This window comes from Hyaena hyaena, unplaced genomic scaffold, assembly GCF_003009895.1.
Source record: "Hyaena hyaena isolate Hyena2069 unplaced genomic scaffold, ASM300989v1 scaffold_81, whole genome shotgun sequence".
Taxonomy (NCBI): Eukaryota; Metazoa; Chordata; class Mammalia; order Carnivora; family Hyaenidae; genus Hyaena; species Hyaena hyaena.
The window spans coordinates 280,517-300,544 of NW_024080714.1; the positions used below are offsets into that span (position 1 = coordinate 280,517).

The 20,028-nt window shown below is 45.8% G+C and overlaps 1 protein-coding gene and 1 non-coding gene across 8 annotated transcripts in view; one reads left to right on the forward strand and one right to left on the reverse strand.

The window, feature by feature from the left end:
• ARID1B (AT-rich interaction domain 1B) overlaps positions 1-20,028 on the reverse strand; it is a 443,851-nt gene that overhangs the window by 70,500 nt on the left and 353,323 nt on the right. For all 7 annotated transcript variants that reach the window (XM_039234083.1, XM_039234081.1, XM_039234078.1 and 4 more), the window contains one exon: positions 4,353-4,532. In XM_039234083.1, the coding sequence (XP_039090014.1) occupies positions 4,353-4,532 (180 nt within the window). The remainder of the gene's footprint in view (positions 1-4,352; positions 4,533-20,028) is intronic.
• Positions 18,877-18,983, forward strand: LOC120233052. Its single transcript, XR_005528708.1, has one exon. It is a non-coding gene; the product is annotated as a U6 spliceosomal RNA (small nuclear RNA).

The following is a 20,028-nucleotide window of genomic DNA, read 5'->3' on the forward strand; positions in this document are numbered from 1 at the left end:
GCCTGCAACCCATGAAATGCTGTATATGGTGGTCCAGACCCTTTTGTCCAAGTGAGTGGATAACTGAGGGGAATCTAAGCTAGGAATTATTTAGTGGCCCAAGGAAATACTGCTTATTTATAGTAAAATTAAGGCTAGACTCCTCATTTCTTGCAGTATTTGTGGACAGTGTGACTGACGCTATTTTAGAGAACACAAAAACAAGACAGTCTTTGTTCTTAAGAAATATAAAGGTGAAAATTTGTTTCAGCTCTCTTTCCCCCAAGTTCATTTATTCATCATTCACATGTCGATTAAAGAATTCCATTCTATTTATTAAAGCAAGTCTCACGGCCCTGCTGGTAAACACCTTGTAAGGGCAGTTACTATACGTGCTTGCCTGAAGGTAGAAAAAAGTACTATTTCATAAAATACACTGCAATTAGACATTTTCACACATTTAGATTGGACTTATTCCATTTGCATATTTAATAATGCAGATTTCACAGTAGTAATATACATTTCGAAGAAATTTCCTTCTTCACGTCATAGAAACTGTTTTCTTAATCCCTTAGTATCTTTGATGTGTTTCCAAGCCTGAATTCCCCAAATGCTCCTTGTTCCTTGAAGGCAAGTAGTTTTGCCTTTTGGTTTCACCAGTGGCTTTCTGAATGAATGAGCCAGCAAGGAGGGTGTACACCTATGGCATGGGAAATACGACCCCAGTGCCTATGTGAGTGGTCTCTGAAGTCTCCCTTGGTTTGAACCCAGGCTCAGCCACTTACTAGCTATGCGGTCATGGGTCAGTTCCTTAACCTGCTCATCTGCAAATGGGGATAATGTCAGAGCTTCCCGTTAATTAAGAAAACAGTGAGTCTGCCCGAATTTGAATCGTGGCATGACCATAGTATATCCTGGTGAAGTTGTTTCCATTCCTTCGTCTGCCCAGGGATAAATGGTACCCATCCCATAGTATGCTGGGAGAATGAAGTGAGTCAATCCATGGAACACACTTCAAACAGGGCCCAGGACACAGTAAGAAATGTTGGTTGTTACTACAAAGGAACAATTTTGGAGAAGTCATTACTGACAATAAAAAGGCTAAAAGGAAGATTGTAAGAGATTTTCCTCTGAGATCTATTAAAACCAAAACTGACCCAGAAGAAACACATCCAGTTAGGGACGAAATAGAAGGTGAAAATAATGGCCTCTGTGGTTCACATGCAAGTGATTCTTTGCAGAGACACTAAAACGCGTAGCATGAAAATGCAAGCTGAAGGTTTTAGGACTAATTTGAGTAGTTAAGAGAAGGAAGAACAAAATACTTATTTGGGGTCCAGTTTAAAAAGATGAACACAGAGAGAAGTTTAAAAGTAAGGACACTTATTGAATTGAATAGTATTGTGTTACAAGTGGTAATTTCCTGTCATTTAGTGTTTGCTGGGGAGAGGAGAATCCGAAAAGGAAAGGCACAGAATTCGGAGCTGAAGGCAGAGTACCAGGCAGGACACTGAGCTTACGTACGTGGCATCTGGAGCCAGTCAAGGAACCAGGGGGGAGACACACTTCAGGGTCTCCTCACACACGCGTGAGCTATCACTCGGGAGAAGAATGACAGAGAGGACGAATCTGAGGGTACTTGTTTTCAAAATGAAGAGCTGTTGAGTTCGGAAATTACCCTCTATATTCTAAATGGTTTCTAATATCAACCTGAACTCAGTATTTATGGCTGAAAATAAATCCCTTCTTGGTTATATGACCACAGTGTTATGCGGTGGGTCCAGCGGGTTGCATTGATATAAAAGGCTTCAGACTTAAAGTAAGATTTAGACTTGCAGAATATTAGAACTGGAAGCAAATTCCAAAGTAACATGATCTAATTTTCTCCTTTTCTAGAGGAAAGGTAATTCCCAAAGAGTAAGCCATTTTCCAAGGACACTTGGGAGTTTGGAGGAGAACCCTCACAAGGTCAGTGCTCTTCAATTATGCACCTTCATGTTCAACTGTTCCAGAAAACTGAGGTTTTATTCGGAGAAGAAATCCACTCTACAGAAACTGCCTTTCCTGCTAATAACACCAATAGCATATGCACTTTCTTAGCTGCTCACAAAAGACTCCTCAGATAGTCAAGGCTCTATCTTCCCTTATTATGAGAACAGCGGAGGCTGAGGTTGCAAGAGTGAATTATTTAAGAGAAGACAGACCAGCTTTGAAGATCACACGAAGCCCCTGTGAGTGGTAGTGGTCAAGTCCCAGATCTTTAGCCACTCTCAGTTCTGGGAACACAAGCCTCTGACCTGTCTCCGGTCACATTCTGAGCAAAAGTCCCCATTTTCTGTGTGTATCACTATTTACAGACTGCTTCCCTAACTTTCACTTAAGTTTCCTTTTTTTCACAACAGCCAGGGAAACCTTGTCTCGAAGACGCCCGCCGAGGGTCCAGGGAGCAGCAAAGCTCTCTCCCACCCGAGTGACTGGCTCACTGGCCTACCTCAGCTCGGCTCAGCAACAAACTTCTTCAGGTCACAGCTTCCCGGGCTGGCAGGGAATAGCGCGGACTGTTACTGTCAGCTGGGACCTGAGCTCCTAGAGCTCACGGAAACCAGTACCATGGAAAACCATTAGTGACACGGTGTAACGGGATTCAAGCAAAACACCACGTCTATATCCACTCTGACTATATGCTATATGCACATATGGCCCAAGGCTGGAAGGGGCTGAATCAAAAGTTCTGTTTTGGGTATATATATATTTTAAGTTTATTTATTTTGAGAGAGAGAGAGAGAGAGAAAAGCAGGAGGAGGCCGAAAGAGAGGGAGAGAGAATCCCAAGCAGGCTCCGGAATCTGTGCTGAGCCCAAAGCCGGGCTCCATCCCAGGCTGTGAGATCATGACCTGGGCCGAAATCAAGAGCCGAAATCAGATGTTTACCAACTGAGCCACCCAGGCACCCCTGTTTGGGGTGCTCTAATACAGTTTTCCTAACAACAGACATAGTTGCAATGTAAAGTAACAAAGCAATATAAGGCAAGGAGGCAATGTTATACTAGGAATATTGAAGGTGGTCATACTCTTTCAGGAAGAAATCTTTAAAGACAACAGTACGTTGATAATTCAGTTTTCAAACTGTGATAATACTATAAACAGAAAGAAAAGTTTTTCTAGAAAACACCAGGTGAAAAGCCAAGAAGGTGCCAAGGCCTTCTCATAGAATCATCTAGAATGTGTGGCACATACTCAATGGCTGGAGAGGCTCAACGAACCTCAACGGAGCACAATGGTTCGCTAAACAGACACAAATGTCTTCAGGAAAATAAGACTTTATTTAACAGGAAGAGACCTGACTTTGTTGTTGTTTTACCAGAGCCTCCTGGTGGGCATTCATCATCTACACTTGGAAAATTCCTGATATTTTCAGAAGTGAGGAAACTCTGGGAATTGTGCCAGATTATCTCATTCTCTCTAAATTATCCATTAATGTCTAAGTTAAATAAACAAAACATAAAGAAGGTGCTAAATTCAAATGTCTTATTGCCAAAAGTGACTTACAAAAAATATGTATCAGGTTAAAAACCTTGATAAAAGGATTCTACATGTACATGACAAAACATACATCGATTTCCAGGAAGGCAAGATGTAAACAGTGCATCTTGGCATAGTCTCTTTATTTTTTGACTCCTATCTTACCTCTCCCCAACCCCTTTCTTAAAGACTTTACTTTTAAGTAATCTCTGCACCCAACGTGGGGCTCACACTCACAACCTCAAGTGCAAGAGTTGCATGCCCCACTGACTGGGACAGCCAGGTGCCCCCTTATCTTCCTTTTTGAAAGACATGTCCATTTCAGGCTTTGTTCTGTCTTCTAAGAGTAGGACCAGTCTTCCATGACTGGTCATGGAAAAACGAGAACAACTATCTACCAGATAGAGCACCTCGGAGACACACTGGGAGCAGATGTTCTGAGCAGTGAGCGCATCGTTACGTGCCCGGGGCGGGGGTGGGGGAGAGGACGGACGGACACAATCAGAATTCAACATAATGAAACCCAAGTTCTAAATCAGAAACTTTCTGAGGACAAGGCCTGTGTCTATTTCTCAACGAGCATTTCAGGTACATCACAGAAACTAGGATTTACTCCTCCTTTATTAATAACACACATATCAAGAGCATTTACCACAGTGTCTGACGCATGAATGCTTAATGAACACTTGCTGTAATTATTCTTCCCATCACGATGGGCAACTGAAGGACTGTGGGTTTGCATTAACCTCACCAACCTGTCAGGTAACAAATAATGCGATCTTACACGATGTTTATGATATGAACAAAACCTCTCGAACCTGCGGCGATGCATTTTGGAGAAACGTTGTTTACCTTGTGGTCCATACTGGCTCATCTGCGGACCGTAAGTCCCACTTGAGTTACTCTGCTGAAAGCTACTGATTCCAGGGTGCATCTGGCCTCCGGGAGAAGGATGAGGCGACATGGATGGTCCTGTCTGCTGAGGTCCATATTGAGACATCTGAGGGTTTCTTTGTGTGCCTGCCATAAAACCTAGGGGGGAAATAAATCGAAATATGTAAGTGTAGGTGACAAAGCAGACGTGGGACTGTGTGGACCGTGGATGGGGAGGGACTGGCGCTGCGGGACTGCCCTAAAGAAACACCGAAAGGTATTTCAAACCCAATGTGGGGGATCGGGGAGGGTGCCCTGGGGCTCCCCAGTCCTCACTCTGAACGTCCATTAGAGTTCCCAGAAATCCAGTGGGTCGTGCGCTTGACTGAACCGGGGAAGGGAGGAGAGAGGAAGGGCGAGCAGGCATAGCCTCTCTTGGAGACGAGGCCCCTACAAAAAGCCAGTGACACCCAGGACCCTCTTATCCTGCGAGCCTTCCATTCCTGCCAGGCCGATCTCGGGGATGCAAGTCTCCGGCCTCCCACACGTCCTGCTCTTCTTCTCGAGGCCAGGCCAGCACCCTCCTCTCCTCTGCATGGAACTGTTGTGCCCTCCGTGCCCCCCCCCCCCGCCCCCAGTGTCCTGAGCAGCCACCGTTCACCTTGACTCCTAAGCGCTGCAGACCTGCGAACCCTGACCCAGACCACCGCTTACGGGTCCATGTGAACAATGCGTGGGGCTGAAGCGGATCCTGCTTCAGGATCGAACGAACTCGGACCCCCCCCCCCCCCCCCCCCCCCCCCCCTGCCAGTGGCACCGGTACTCACCCACATGTCCCCATTAGCCGCCCCTTNATGCAAGTCTCCGGCCTCCCACACGTCCTGCTCTTCTTCTCGAGGCCAGGCCAGCACCCTCCTCTCCTCTGCATGGAACTGTTGTGCCCTCCGTGACCCCCCCCCCCCCCCCCGCACACCTGCCAGTGGCACCGGTACTCACCCACATGTCCCCATTAGCCGCCCCTTCCCCTCCCCTCGTTTCCTATGTCTGTTGCCTCTGCAGCTGCCCTGTTTCTCATCCTCTGCTCCCCTCCATTCTTCCAGAAGCCTGGACTGCGCTCATTTCCTTCTCCCCCCACCCCCCTCTCCAAGCCTCAGCGCCACCCACCGCCGCTGTGCTCCTTCCTCCTCACTTTCACAAAGCTGCCAGAACCATCGCCCAGGAGTAAAAAAGGAAATCAGAGCATGTCTTTCCGGCATGACAGCCCTCAAGGCTTCGCTGTGAGCCCGGGCACCACATGCAAACCCGACTCTGGCCTGGGCTCCTCCGTGGTCGTGCGTTCCGGTCTCACCCCGACCCCGTTTCCTATGGCTCGGAGCAGCTAACATCACATAGCACGGCCCCCGAGAATGTTCCCCCACCTGCCGGGGCCCTTCCCTGGCTGCCCACCCCTGGCTGGTCCTTACTTGTGTTTCTTCACAGCATTTCTCATAACTGGTAATCATTTCCCCGTATTTCCAACTCCCTCAGCCTCTCTCTCCCAGCTCAACATCAGCTTCGCAAGGGCAAGGATCAGGTTTGTCTCAGGGCTGCTTCCCAAGTGCCAGCAAGCATCTGGCACGTGGTAGGGAACTACTGATTGAAGGAATGAGTATTCAATTCCTCATGCGCTCAACAGAGCGGGGAGCACAACAAAGTAGGTGCTTCTTAGCAGGTAGCTATCCACATGGATAAAGAAAATACATCTTTCAGTTACGCAGGACCGTAACGGCAAGGTACATCCAATCGCCAGCCATTCAGACAAAGATCAGCAAGTATGTAGAATGAATGTGAAAGACCCACTGTGACAGAGCACAGGACATGTATCTAAGAACAAGCTAATACCATCAAACCAGCATGCTAACAAAGGGCAGTCTGAAGAACAGCTCCCGGAACCCAGAAGCTTGGGTTGGTGACAGGTCTCATGTGTCGGGTGAAGGCTCTAGTTCCCTACGTCAGTGGGGGTGGGGTGGGGGCAGAACCCAGAGCAGTGGCTTCTAGAGAGTCTACTGAGGCAGCTGGGGGGAAGATGAGGCCCAGATCCAACATCAGCTTACAACTTGGGGGGGTAAATGAGGCAGGGCATTTGCAGAAGCCACGGTTTATATTTCAGTTAGGAAAAAAAAAAAAATCTTTCAACATGGCTTCCTCTAAAGAGACAGAATAAAATAAAACTAAGAAGAGCTATTCCATTTATTTATAAAGATAAGTCTTATGAAATTGGGCTCAACTGGCAGCTCCTAGATATAAATCACCATAGAAAATGTTTGCTTTTTCAAATCTGAAAACAAACAGAAATCAGAGCACTGAAATTACTATAAATGATTGCATCTTAAGATGTTTCATGAAATATTTATCTAAGCTTTACTATAAAATTCTCAAGAGTTTCATATAGAGTCCTGTTTAATAAAAAATGTATTTAAATTCCATACAGACTGTGTGGGTTTTTCTTTCTTTCAGAGAATGGCCGCTGTCTTCTTCATTAGTTCAAGAAAATAACACAGGTCCTTTTCTGGGGCATTAAATTTCACTTCAACCATGAAAGTGTCCATGCTGAAGGATTTAGGACCTCTGATAATATAGTACATCTTCAGGTTATTGCTGCCTTTGGGACACTTAATAGGCTTAAGGTTTGTTCAAATGAGTTCTAAGACTTCTTACCGGGGCAAGTTAGTTCTTTATTTCTGACTGTTTACTCAGTCCTTAAACATATATATGCCATGTTCCACTTGAATTCCCTTACTCATCACTGGGATTTTGCAGAAAATCAAGTTTGCGAAAAGATTCCAAGAGAGACGGAACACTAAAACAAGTTCAAATGGATCATGTCACGGCCTCCAGTGCCATAATGCAGACACAAGGTTCTAGGGGTATGGAATGCACCCTCCTTCCAGAGAACTTAAAACTGGAAAGCTATTTTTTTTCTATGGATGCTTTTGCTTTTGCGATGGCACCGCTTACAAAAGCGTCCTGAAATCTTGTTTCATGTTTTCGGCGAGACTCCTCTCTTTCCACGTGTTCCCCAAGACGACGGAAGGAGAAGGTGACGCCACTTGCCTGCCTCCCTTCTGAGCATTGGTCATAATGGCACTCATCTGGGAACACAAGGCCGAGACTACGGTCTGGTTTGCATCACTAGCTTAGACTCTACTGGGGGAGACAGATACGTAAATAATCACGTTACAGTGTGCACTGATCCAAGGAGCTGTGTGACCTTCAGCAAATCCTCATTTGTCTGAGCCTCAGTTTCCTCATTTTAAAACGAAGAAGATGCTGCTGTCAGGTCAGCTGGGATAGCGTGTGAACATGTTCTGCGAGATGCGATATAGACAAGGGATCAGATGATAATTTTCTGGTTTATAAAGTGCCACAGATATCTTTTAACTGAACACCTCACATATGCAGATACATCCTTTCTAGCTAGAAAGAACAGCTCATTTTTATATGTTTTTTTTTTATTTAAACACGTGGAATCCATGTTACTCTAGTTCCTGTGTAACTCTACAAATTCCAAAGATGATACGAAGGTTTGAGAAGGTATACAGTTGTCTCCCTTGACCTGTGGGCTTACATTCCAAGACCCCCAGTGGACGCCTGAAGCTGTGGGTAGTGCCGAACCCTATGTATACTATGTTTTCTTCCCATACAAGCATACCTATGATAAAGTTTAATTTGTAAAATTGGCACAGTAAGAGATTAACGTCAATAACTAATATAAAACAGGACAATTTTAACAACATACGGTAATAAAACCTATGAGAATGTGGCCTCTCTCTCAAAATACCGTATGGCACCCACGCTGCTCCTTCTTGGGGTAATGTGAGATGACACAATACCTACACGATGAGATGAAGGAGGTGAAGGACACAGGTGTCGTGACGTGGGTTAGGCTACCACTGACCTTCTGACCATCAGAAGGAGGACCATCTGCTTCTGGCGTGTGGCTGACTGCGGGCAACTGAGACCTGGGCACAGCGAAGCCACAGATGAGAGGTCGGGGGGGACCTCCGTATCCCTATCTCTTACCGCTGAGCTCCCCTCGCCAAGTGCAAATGGTTTTTAACGTATGCTTTCAGAGGTGGTATTTCTCTTACCATGAGTAAAGGCGAACATTTTGTTTAATAGCTGCTTTTAGTTCCTTTTCTAGAACTATTTCTATCATTCGCCCACCTTTCTGTTAGTCACTCTGTCCTGACTGTGGAGTATTTCATCTTGCGGATACAGCTCCCCTTAGGAGACGGTTGTATGGCTCACGGACGCTCGTGCGCCCGCCGTCCAGGGGAGGGGGCTCCGTGGACACTCGTAGCAGCACAGACCACAGGCTGTCTCGGCAGGAAAGCGATACGACCGGACCTGGTGCTTCTAAAAGCGAATTGTGCTAGAACCTGCAGCCTGAGGAAAGGGCTGCACGGCGGGGAGGCTAGAACAGAAGCCCGGAGGCCGGTGAGGAGGAGGCAAAGTGACCCGTTAACAGAGAATCACAATTAAATGCTGGTAGCAATCCTGCCGGGAAAGGCTTTCGCTGTGCACAGAACTGTATTTTCAAAAGGCTATTGAGTATCACCGTAATCTAAACGAACTGCTGCAAACTTTGAAGACAAAAGTTGGCTGGAAACGAAGAATGTCTTCATTTCATCCTAAAGATAGAAACTCTGCGTGTCTATTATTGGTTTCCTCAACTGCAAATTAGGGCCAAGTGTGTCCCCTTCATAGAAATGGTGTGGGGATTAAATGACATAATACACATGGAAGCCTTACAGCAGGTGCACGGGATAGTGGGCTGTCAACGGTCACTAGCTGCTGCTATTGTTACCCATTCACAGCAGGGGATCAAGAAGGGCAGTAAGGACCCCGAGCCGGAGTGGTGGTCCTGGCCCTTCCAGGTCTGCTGTGCAGAATACGGCAACTTACATAACCTTTCTGGCCTCAGTTTCCTTGCCTCTTAACTGCGGAGGATGAGGAAGCACTTAAAAGGGACACTTCTAGCTCTGGTTCTCAATTCTGGCTGAAAGCACTCTTCCCCCTCTAGGAAAAGTTGAATCAAGTTTGTAATTTCCATGTACATTTATTGGGGAGGTTTCTTGCTTTGTTTTGATTTTAACCTTTATTTTGGGTGAAAAAAAATGTTAAAATGTTTCCAGAAACTCAAATTCCAACCAAGGATTGTCTACCTATTTATGGTGACATATTTGATTGTATTTTTGCTTCTTTTAGAAAGTTATTATAAAACGGCAGCTTGCAACGTGGTTTGTGAATAGAAAAAACTGACAGCTGAGAGAATAAAGCTGCTTTTTAAAAAAGGTGTGAAGTTTTTCTAGTTAGAAGCCATCTGAATTTAGAAAACCAAACTTTCTAGTAAGGGAAATTTAGAAAGGATAAAATGCATCTCCTATATATTAGCAAAGTGTATTTTATTATTAGATGTACTATGGAATCATACGTCCCAAGTAAGTATCTAACGTGGGAAACACAAACTTTGGAAAAAAGTACTGGATGAGATTATTTACATTATATAAAGTACTTACTGAAAAATCACAGAAACTACAGATGAAAATATAACTTGTGCATTGTATCTATACAATATATCCACAGGTTTATACCAATGAATTTAGTCTTTCTGAGTCCTTCATTACATGTGTACCCAGTCTCACACACTGGTACTGCCACATTCCAAATGAAAAGACCCATATTTCTCATATGAAAACTCAGAGGTGCCCTTTAGAGGAAAAAAAAAAAAAAAAAAGAAAAGCTATGCTCTCAGAGAAATGCACTGTAATAGGACACACACACACACACACACCCATCTGTTTGGAATCACAACATGTGGGTTAGGGGCTGCCTCTCCGACCCACCGTGTGGACCACGGGCTCTCATGTACATAGCAGCACTTCCTGCCCTGGCTTACAAGATCATTTTGAGGCTCAAATAAAGAAACCCTATGCAAACGCTCTACAGAGGCATGACTACTGCCTTTCCGGGGATGCCGCGAGCCCCTCCTTCAGCGGCGACCACCCCGGCCCCTCATCCACAGCAGCGCTACACAGCCTCCCCGCGAGCCGCAGCCCTACTCGGGCGCTTGCGGAAGGGAAGGTGGTGACGGTGAGAGGGCACCGAAAAGCACGAGACGGCACCCTGTCCCGGAAGACCTTTAAATGTGGTTGAGGAGCGAATAAAGCCTAACAGCGGGGAAGGAGCATGAAGCGAGCGTGCAAAGCCCCCGAGCCAGGTGGCCAGCCACGTGCAAGGCCCTGGGGTAGGAGCACGGCGGGGCCGGAGGCTGCCCCGGGGACGCTCGCAGGCTAGCGGCGTCACGCAACGCAGGGCTGGGCACGCGAAGAACCGAGGAAAAGAGGAGTCCGGGCGCTGCGAGGGTGGAAGACGAGGGCCCAATGGGGCCCGGGGCCCGGGAGAGCGCGCTGAAGAGTCTGAGGCCCGCCCGGAAACAGGTGCGGCCGGCGCTCCTAGGGGCTGCGGCAGCTGCGCTCAGCGCAGTCCTCCAGGCCCTGGGGCCCTTCGCCTGTTCCCTGGTTAAACATTTTACCCCCCGTCTCAAGTCCTCCCTTGGCCACCCCGTAACTGCCAGCAAGCGACCAGCACAGGAAAGGGCAGCACCACCTCCCACATCGTCCAGCCCCCCCGGCCATGAGCACCCATGTCCCTGCTGTGTCCCTCCACGTCCCCTTCCTTTCAGAGGAGAGATCTGTCTCACGCAAGGGTAAGCGCTCTTAGCGCCTTCTCTTACGCTCTGACTCCTGCCCTTCCTCACCTCTTCCGGGATCTTGTCAATCGTGTTTGTTCAAGACCTAGTCCCGGACTCTTGATTGCTTCACAGAATGGAGTCCAAACGTATTAGGTCAGCACACGGGTCTTTCCAAATTTGGCCTGACCTACTTCTCCAGCCTCACCATGTCCACACGGTCCTCATGGTGTCCCCACTCGGTTTTGACCATTCAGACAATGTTTCTTCCCTGTAGGCATCAGGTTGCTTGAGGCTTGCCAAGTCCTGGCACCTTCATTCACTTAACAAGTATTTACTGACTACCTCTCATGTTCCAGACAGTGTGCCATTGACTGTCAGTAACCGCGGACATTTAATGAACATATATTATGTGCTAATAGCTTTGTTCTTCTTCAGCTCATTTAAACTTCAAAACAACTATGGAGACACTGAGGCTCACAAAGTTTAATTTGTGAATTAAGACATTCTTAACCATAACCCACAGTTAAGAACTGTATTTTATATCACGATCCAATGTGTGTATGTGAACATGTGTCTATATATTCACAAGCAGGTTCACACACATACTGTTTCATGAAGCAATGTCTACCCGTATTGTGTGAAATGCACTCTGATATTTAAAAAATGTATTTTTTTAAAATTTATTTTTAATGTTTATTTATTTTTGAGACAGAGAGACAGAGCATGAGCTGGGGAGGCTCAGAGAGAGAGGGAGACACAGAATCAGAAGCAGGCTCCAGGGCCCGACGCGGGGCTCGAACCCATGGACCACGAGATCATGACCTGAGCCGAAGTCAGCCACTTCACTGACTGAGCCACCCAGGCGCCCCTAAAAAATGTATTTGAGTTAAAAAAAAAAAAAAAAAAAAAAAACCCTCACTAAATGGGAATCACTGTTTGAAAACAAAACACTCGACTGTGCCCTCTACTGAGTATGCCGTTTTCACAGCGTGCCTACAAGGCCATCCACCTCCACGTAACAGACTCCAGTCCTTCCTGGCCCCGCCTCCTGTGGTCTTTGACTGCATTCCTCGGCCTTCCAGAAAGCACCATGCGTGTCAGCTGAGGCAGAGCGGTTACCACACTGCCCTCACTACCGTCTGGAGCACCTGTTTCTCCCCCAGACTAAGTACTGCGGCTTTGAAGCACGTTCTCTTCGCATCTGTGTCCACAGGATCATGCAAGTTGCCTGGCACAGATTCAGAACCAAATACATGTTTATAACAAGTAAGAAAACATCTTCATCCAGAGGCCCGTTTACTTGTACTTTACAAAAAAGAGCTTAATAAATGTCACGGTCTGGCTCCTTAATGCACAGTATATTTGAAGAACCGTTTCCAGGGAAAGGAAGTCAGCGCCCTGAGAAAGGAGTCACTGACGAAAGCCCAACAGGCAGAAAGCCTGGTTTTCTTTCACATAATTATCTGTCAAATACATTCACTCTGCCCATCTCCACTGTCACTTGTGGTTTTGCCACATACGGTTAAGGTGACTTTAGGTCAGTTAGTCAGCAGTTAAGCCTCAGTTTCCTTTTCTGAAACACGTGGATGACAAGGGAGCCTACATCCTAAGGTTAAATGAGAAAATGTTATGGGCAGCTAGCGCCTTCACACGGCACCAAGGCTCAATAAGTGATAGCTATTATTATTCATATTATTTTTAATACAACCCACCATTTATTTCCTGTCTGAATGGCTCCAAGTTTCCACACTAGCTTCCCTTTGCCAGGCTCCCCTACAAACCATTCATTCCGGTGGAGCCAAGAAGTGCTGCAAGTCCCTGGACCATGGTTAATTCACCAAGGTGACAAATGCCAAACCCTGCGAGCCTCCTGGCGTGCAGCCTGACGCCCTTCCCCAGGTAGCACGCGGCTCTCTGTTGCTGTGCGGGCCTGCCTGCTCTACACCTCTTCTGACAGAGCCAGCAATAGCTGGTGGGTCGCTTTCCTCACCCAGTTGACTATCTAGAAAGCTTTGCCCTTTTCCAGAGAGCTAGTTCCAGAAATAATTGGCCAGTCATGTTACTTGGCTCAGAAAAGCTAAGCTTGTCAGTCTCGGGCCACTCAACCAACAGCTACGGTACTGATGAGCTGTGAGTGGCACAAGACTCAGCGTACATCCTTCCTGATCCGGCAGACTCCCCAGAGCATGCCTTTTAAACGAGAGAGAGAGAGAGAGAGAGAGAGAGAGAGAGAGAGAGAGAGAAAGAGAGAGAGAGGAGGGAAGGAGAGAAGAAGAGTGGGAGAAGGAGGGAGGAAGGGAGGGATAGATGGGTGGGGAGATACAGAGAAAGAGATGCAGAGAAATGGACTGAAATATCAAGATTCTTGTCAAGTGCCTGAATTGATTCTCAAGAGCCAGGATCTTGACTTGTTCATCACTGGATTATAAGCACTTATGACCAATGACTAACTTGATAAACATCTGTGCAAAACCATTAGGGGTTGCGTGTGTGTGTGTGTGTGTGTGTGTGTGTGTGTATGGGGGGAGGGAAAAGAAGATAACAATTCTCATTCTACTTACAAGGAAGAACACTTGAGACCTTGGGCCAGAGGGAGTACTACTTGCTTTTCCGGTGGGGGCCGGTCAAGGAGCCCTGAAGCTCGTGTGAGAAAAGCCTGATCTTAGCCAGGCTTGTTTCTGCCACCCAGTAAGATGGAACGTTTATTCCAAGGGCACACTGTGCTAATTTAGATATCTAACTATAATCTAGTAATTTTTTGAATGCCATATTCTGCGTATTCAACAGCTAAAGATGGGAATGGAGGTGGTTGCCAGACTCTTACCTTAGTCACTTAGTCTGCATGGCAAGAACTATTTTCTTTGGAGTCATTCTTCTATATTTATATTAGTATCAATGGAAAATTCCAAGACAAACCATGTATTCTTATTATGTGGCGGTGTAAGTAATGGTAAGTGTAGGGAAAATGCTCCTGGTCTCTATTCTAGAGGCCAATCTGAGACAGTAAGCCAGGGACATTTTCCCTTTCTCCATTACAAAACAATCCACTCGTTGCTACCTTAGGAAACTGGTCTAACAGAGAATTAGCATTTCTAAAATGTTGCTTTATATTATTATTAGGTTAAGTGAGGTTTCAGGACCTTTCAAGTTTTTTCTTCAGCATTGTACCATTTGTGGTTTAGTAAGTGGACATTTTTCCTGGTTTTACAAACAGCATGTTATAGAATTGTCTAATTTGCAAAAAAGAAATTGTTTTATAGGAAAGATCCAGCATTACTATCTAAACCTTAGTGTTTCCAAAAGAAAAAAGAAAAAGAAACTGATTTACGCAACCATTATAAGCAGTCACATTTTCCTTCTGGACATGAAATGAACACAAGAGTATTTTTATGTAGGAGTGAGGAAAAACTTTTCATGGGGCAAGACGGAGATAAAGCTTACCTGTAGAAGGACTTCAAAAATTTGCAAAAGTAGGATGGAATGATACTTAATTAAAAAAGTTAACTGGCCATTAGGCATGTTTAGGGGAGATGACACAGAGGAAAATGGAGCAGAGAGCTCCGGGAATCCAAACAGGCCATGGTGGGTCGTCGCAACTCCGAACCAGTCACTGATGAGCTCAAGTACTATCTGATGAAAACGCGTGCCCAAGGTGAAGGGTGCACAAAGCCGATTTAGAAACAAAGTCAAAGAAACAGTCAAGCAAAAATGGAAACCTTCAGGATATTAAATTGGGAAGCATTTTAACATGGATCTCAGCCTCCAATGGTATGTCCGTTTCCTCTTCATGCAGCCCAACAAATTCTGCAACATTGAGTGTTGCAGGCTTTAAATCCTGTTGGAAAACAGAGGCAGACACAAAGCTCACGCCGTGGCTCATCCCAGCCATGAAAGAGGAAAGAGCGGAGGCAGAGTGAGAGTGGCGGCTAATGCAGGGCAGCGAGGGGGCACGGGACCCATGACATGAACACACGACTTCTTCCTCGGAGGTGCTGGAGGACTCTAGCACTGCCAGGACACCAGCGAAACACCCAAGGTTCCATGAGCCACCAAAAAGTGGGGCACGTTTTTCCTCTGGCACACGGACAATTTGTTTTCATGTTGGCATCTGTTAAGAATTCACAGGACTGCCTTGTTTCTTCAAGCCAGTTCAATAAAAGATGTTTCCCCACGTGTGTGAAATAATGGTCACACGCTGCACCACCTCGGCGGAGAGTCTCCCGACTATAACGACAGACAGAGCGATTTCTCATCGCAAATAGGTGTCAGGTTCCCATTTGGGGAGAAAAATAGATTTTAAAGAATATTCTTGTTACATTTTAATATCTCCAGTGTTTATTTGCCGGCCCGCTCCCCTGCACGACGTGAAGTGCTTGGAGGAAGACAGAAACTAATGGCCCGTTCGAGGCTGGACCCCAGGCCACCCAGGGCTCTCCCAGCTGTGCTCCCAGGTTAACTGGCAGGATCACTCTCTCCTCCCTCCCTGCACCGCGGCGCCCCACATTCAGAGGCACAGACGCGAGCATCTAAGTTCTCCCCATCCGCCCCCCGACTCGGCTACTGACATCATCTATCACTGGGCAAATGAGAGTCCGGGGAAGCATCAGACTGATTACCCAGATGGTAGATGGGGGCAAAAGATCTGGCCTTTCCTTACACAAATCTTTCTGGCATTAGCTGCACACGTCCGCTTCAGTGCTGAGAGCAGAGGCAGTTTTATGTGTGTTACTATATGCTGGAGGAGCGGAGGAACTGCGTTTTAAGGCTTTCAACTTCAACCCAGGTGTCCCCTGAGTCATTTGTGCCTGATGCTTATGCTTATTATTAGTATTTGCACAGCGCTTTGCAATTTATAACCTTCAGATATGAGGCTGCATTTGATCCATGCAACAAATCCACAGGACACTCTGATCCTCACTTCACATATGAGGAAGCAGAGATTTAATTAATTGTCCAAGGTCACAAAAGTAGTTAGGGGTAAACCGCGCACCTGAACTCAGGTTTCTTGGTTCCAAACTCCCTGAAGATTAAAACGAGGAAAAGCACATACCACGTAAGCACTGGAGTGAGGAGGCCGAACGAGGCCACACGGTGCTCACAGGCACAGAGCCCAACGCGAGGGCTGAGCTCACAAAGCACAGCATCATACCGGAGCACAAGATGGACGTTCAACCAAATGAGCCACCCAGGTCAGGTGCCCCTGGACAACTCCTTTAACGCCAGACTCCAGGTGTGAGGACTTCAGCTCGGCCTGAAGTCATGTCTGTACAGTTACAGAAATACATCCAGGAACGATGGGGGCAGCAGAAGTGGTAGCTTTAATCTGGTGCAAGATCAAAATGGCCACCATGTTGTAAGAGAGATAAATACCCTACGCCACAGCAAATGACCTTTAAAGGTAAAACTGAGAGAAGACTGATTAATATGGTAAGCTTTCTTAATTTAAGAACAAGACGTGTTTTGTTCTTTGGTTGGTCTGTGCTCTGAAACAACTTGAAACTTCTGAATTGGTGTGAAGACTGAATTATTTTCTGTGGTCCGGCTCAATCTTTGTGGAACATCTATTATACATGAGGCTCTGTCATAGACACAGGGAATCAGAGTGTGAACAAGATTCAGTTCTGGCCCTCAAGAGCTCAGTTTAATTTATAGTAAGACACTCGATCTATTTTAAGAGATCTCTTTTTTTTGCCCTCGGCATTAAAAAGTAAGAGATTTGCCCTAAGCAAATAGAATGTGCCTAGAAATTCGACGAGGAATTCTATTAGGACTTTAAAAAGCAGCTAAAATACACCACTAAAGAGTCAGAATAAAATTATACCAAGGTAATTAACATTTGGGATTAATAACAAGAGAAAAATAAGAGACTAATGAAGACATATTCTGTTCATTCTACATAAAATAGCTTAAGTTTGAAACTTCATACTTTGGAAGCACACAAATTCTGACTCACCTTTTCAGGGTAAGCGCACAAGAACATCTAACTGTCCAATCTCGCCCGTCTGCTACACACTTTCTCTAGATAATGGCGCTATTTATATTTATAAAAATGGAACTAATGATAAATATCACTGTGAACATCAGATTCCAAAGATGGGAATTTTGTGATGCTTTCTGAAACACAGTGGGGCCAAGAAAGGAGTCTGGCTGGATTAAATACTTGAGATGTACAAAATGCAAAGTTTTGCTATTTTCTCCAAGTCCTGCAGCTGCGGGGTAAACCCACACCTTCCCTAGCTCGTCTCATCTGTTGTGGCTGCTCAGAGTAAGGGCCAGCTTTCCATCATGTGCGGTCAGCCCGTACGCTCTGACAGCAACTCTGCATGAACAGTAAAGAGAGAGAGAGAGAGAGAGAGAGAGAGAAAAGGTTACCGGGGAGTGGACAAGAAAGAAGGTGGGGTGTGGGCGGGGGGGAGGAGGGGCGGGTGCTATTCAATAATTCTGGAAGATTTCACCCAGGACCCCTTCCGTGCAGATCTGACGGTCACAGGACGGTGCCAAAGAACTGCCTCCAGCGACAGAATACATTTGCTGCCACATCACAGTCCTGCGGAAGCATCGGCTCTGCTTGTAATCCACGTCCAGAAGGGAAAGTTTCTAGTGGTTCTGCTTTCAGCATATCTCAAGGACTAATTAAATCCTCATTACTACTTTCTAATTATTCAAATACTATGGGATTACGCTGAGGAAGTCCCTGCTGGCGCACCAGATGAAAAGGGTTAAATAACGTACGTTGATTCGGAGAACCCAGATCTAGTGCAGACCTTCAGAAAACCACCAGCATTAACATGAATATTTAACTAGACACCACTGTGAAAATTAAAAGGGAATTCAATTAAAAGGTTTTCAAAAAATTAATTCTGACCTCTCTACATCTGTCCAAATAAATAAGCCTTCTTGAAACGTTTTCACCTAATTGCTAATCCAATAACTAGAAGGGCATTTGCTAGTTTCATTAAGCTTAACATTTTACGGGGGTTAAAAATGCAATCATTTTAATGTTAATAATAATTATACTTATTTATCTACTCAGATGACTGAGTAGATATTCTCTCCAAGCCCTCTTGGAAAACAGGGCAACATATGAAGGAGCCATTTCCTACTGCTTTTCTCAAATTTTAAGATACACAAATTAAAGATTATACCATGAGGATAAAACGAATCTAAACTCATTAGCCACATTTGCTTGTAACATTTATTTTAGTATTTTAGGGTTATCTGAACTCTTCTTTCAATGCCTTGGGTGCTATAATTTATACTGCTTGATTTTTTTTTTCAGTGACGTGCTTTAATACCAATTCTGTATGTTACTAAAGGAGAACTACAGAGAGAAGATTTGATTTAAGATAGAAACCAGCGGCAAACGTGTTATGGAATACTAACGTGAAATTCCGACCTTTCTTCTTTTAAACTTCTATCAACAATGAAGAAGTTAAGACCAAATAATTCGAACGAATTTTATTTGGTCAGTAGAAAGTTCTAGCGCCACATAAAGTGCAAACGGGAGAGTGCTAAGTCAAGTGCTTTACCAGAGAGAGCTGAGAACGTGCAGGAGACAGCAACACAGGAGAGTAAAGAGGCCAGCAAATACCTAAAATGTGTCCCTTCTTTTTGTATGTGGCAATGGCCATGTCCATGTTTTCCTGCATACACCCCTTTCAGAGACGGCAAATAGGAAACTGTAGAAACTCAGTCATGTTTGCCTACAAGGTGGGGAAATGGACTTGTGACTGCTGTCCTTAGACAGACTTGAAAGAGAAGCCCCAGGTGCTCGCTTCAGCAGCACATATACTAAAATTGGAACGATACAGAGAAGATTAGCACGGCCCCTGCGCAAGCATGACACGCAAATTCGTGAAGCTTTCCATATTTTTAGGACTCTAGATGCTGGCGAGGATGTGGAGAAACGGGCACCCTCCTACACTGTTGGTGGGAATGTAAACTGCTGCAGCCCCTCTGAAAAACAGTGTGGAGGTTCCTCAAAAAATGAACACTAGAGCTCCCCTATGACCCAGCAATAGCGCTGCTAGGAATTTACCCAAGGGACATAGGAGTGCTGATGCATAGGGGCACATGGACCCCAGTGTTCAAAGCAGCGCTCCCAACAATAGCCAAAACATGGAAAGAGCCTAAGTGTCCATCAACAGACGAATGGATCAAGAAGATGTGGTTTATCTATACCATGGAATACTACATGGCAATGAGAAAAAATGAAATCTGGCCATGTGTAGCAACGTGGATGGACCTTGAGGGTGTTATGCTGAGCGAAATAAGTCAGGCAGAGAAGGACAAATACCATATGTTTGCACGTATAGGAGGATTAGGAGGAACTTGACGGAGGACCAAGGGGGAGAAGAAGGGGGGAAATGGTGGGGGAGAGGGAGGGAGGCAAACCATGAGAGACTCTTGAATGCTGAGAACTGAGGACTGATGGATGTGGGGGGAAGGGGGGATGGGCATGGAGGAGGACACTTGTGGGGATGAGCACTGGGTGATATGTGGAAAACTAACTTGACAATAAACTACTTGTAAAAAAAAAAATTTAAAAAAATTTCTTAAAAAAAAAAAAAAAAGCGAAGCCCCAGGTCAGAGGGCAGGGAACTGGAGATGGGGGAGGGCACTGCAGGGACTCGGGAACACTGAGCTGGGCCCCCGGGCAGCGTGCCGACTCTGCACCCAACTTTGCGAAGTGGACCTGGTACTGCCAACGCCAGTGTGGTTAGGATCCCAGGTCAGCCTCAGGTTTGCAAAATTCCCCTCAACCGAGTACACAGTAAACTGATAAATGTTCTTCCTGAAAGGAATCCAAGGACCGAGTAGGAAGAAAGGATGACAGGGTGAGGGCTCAACTCCCTGAGTCCAGAGGCGGCCGGGCTCCAGGGTGTCAGTACTGCTGTCCTTCGCGAGGACACTGGGAAT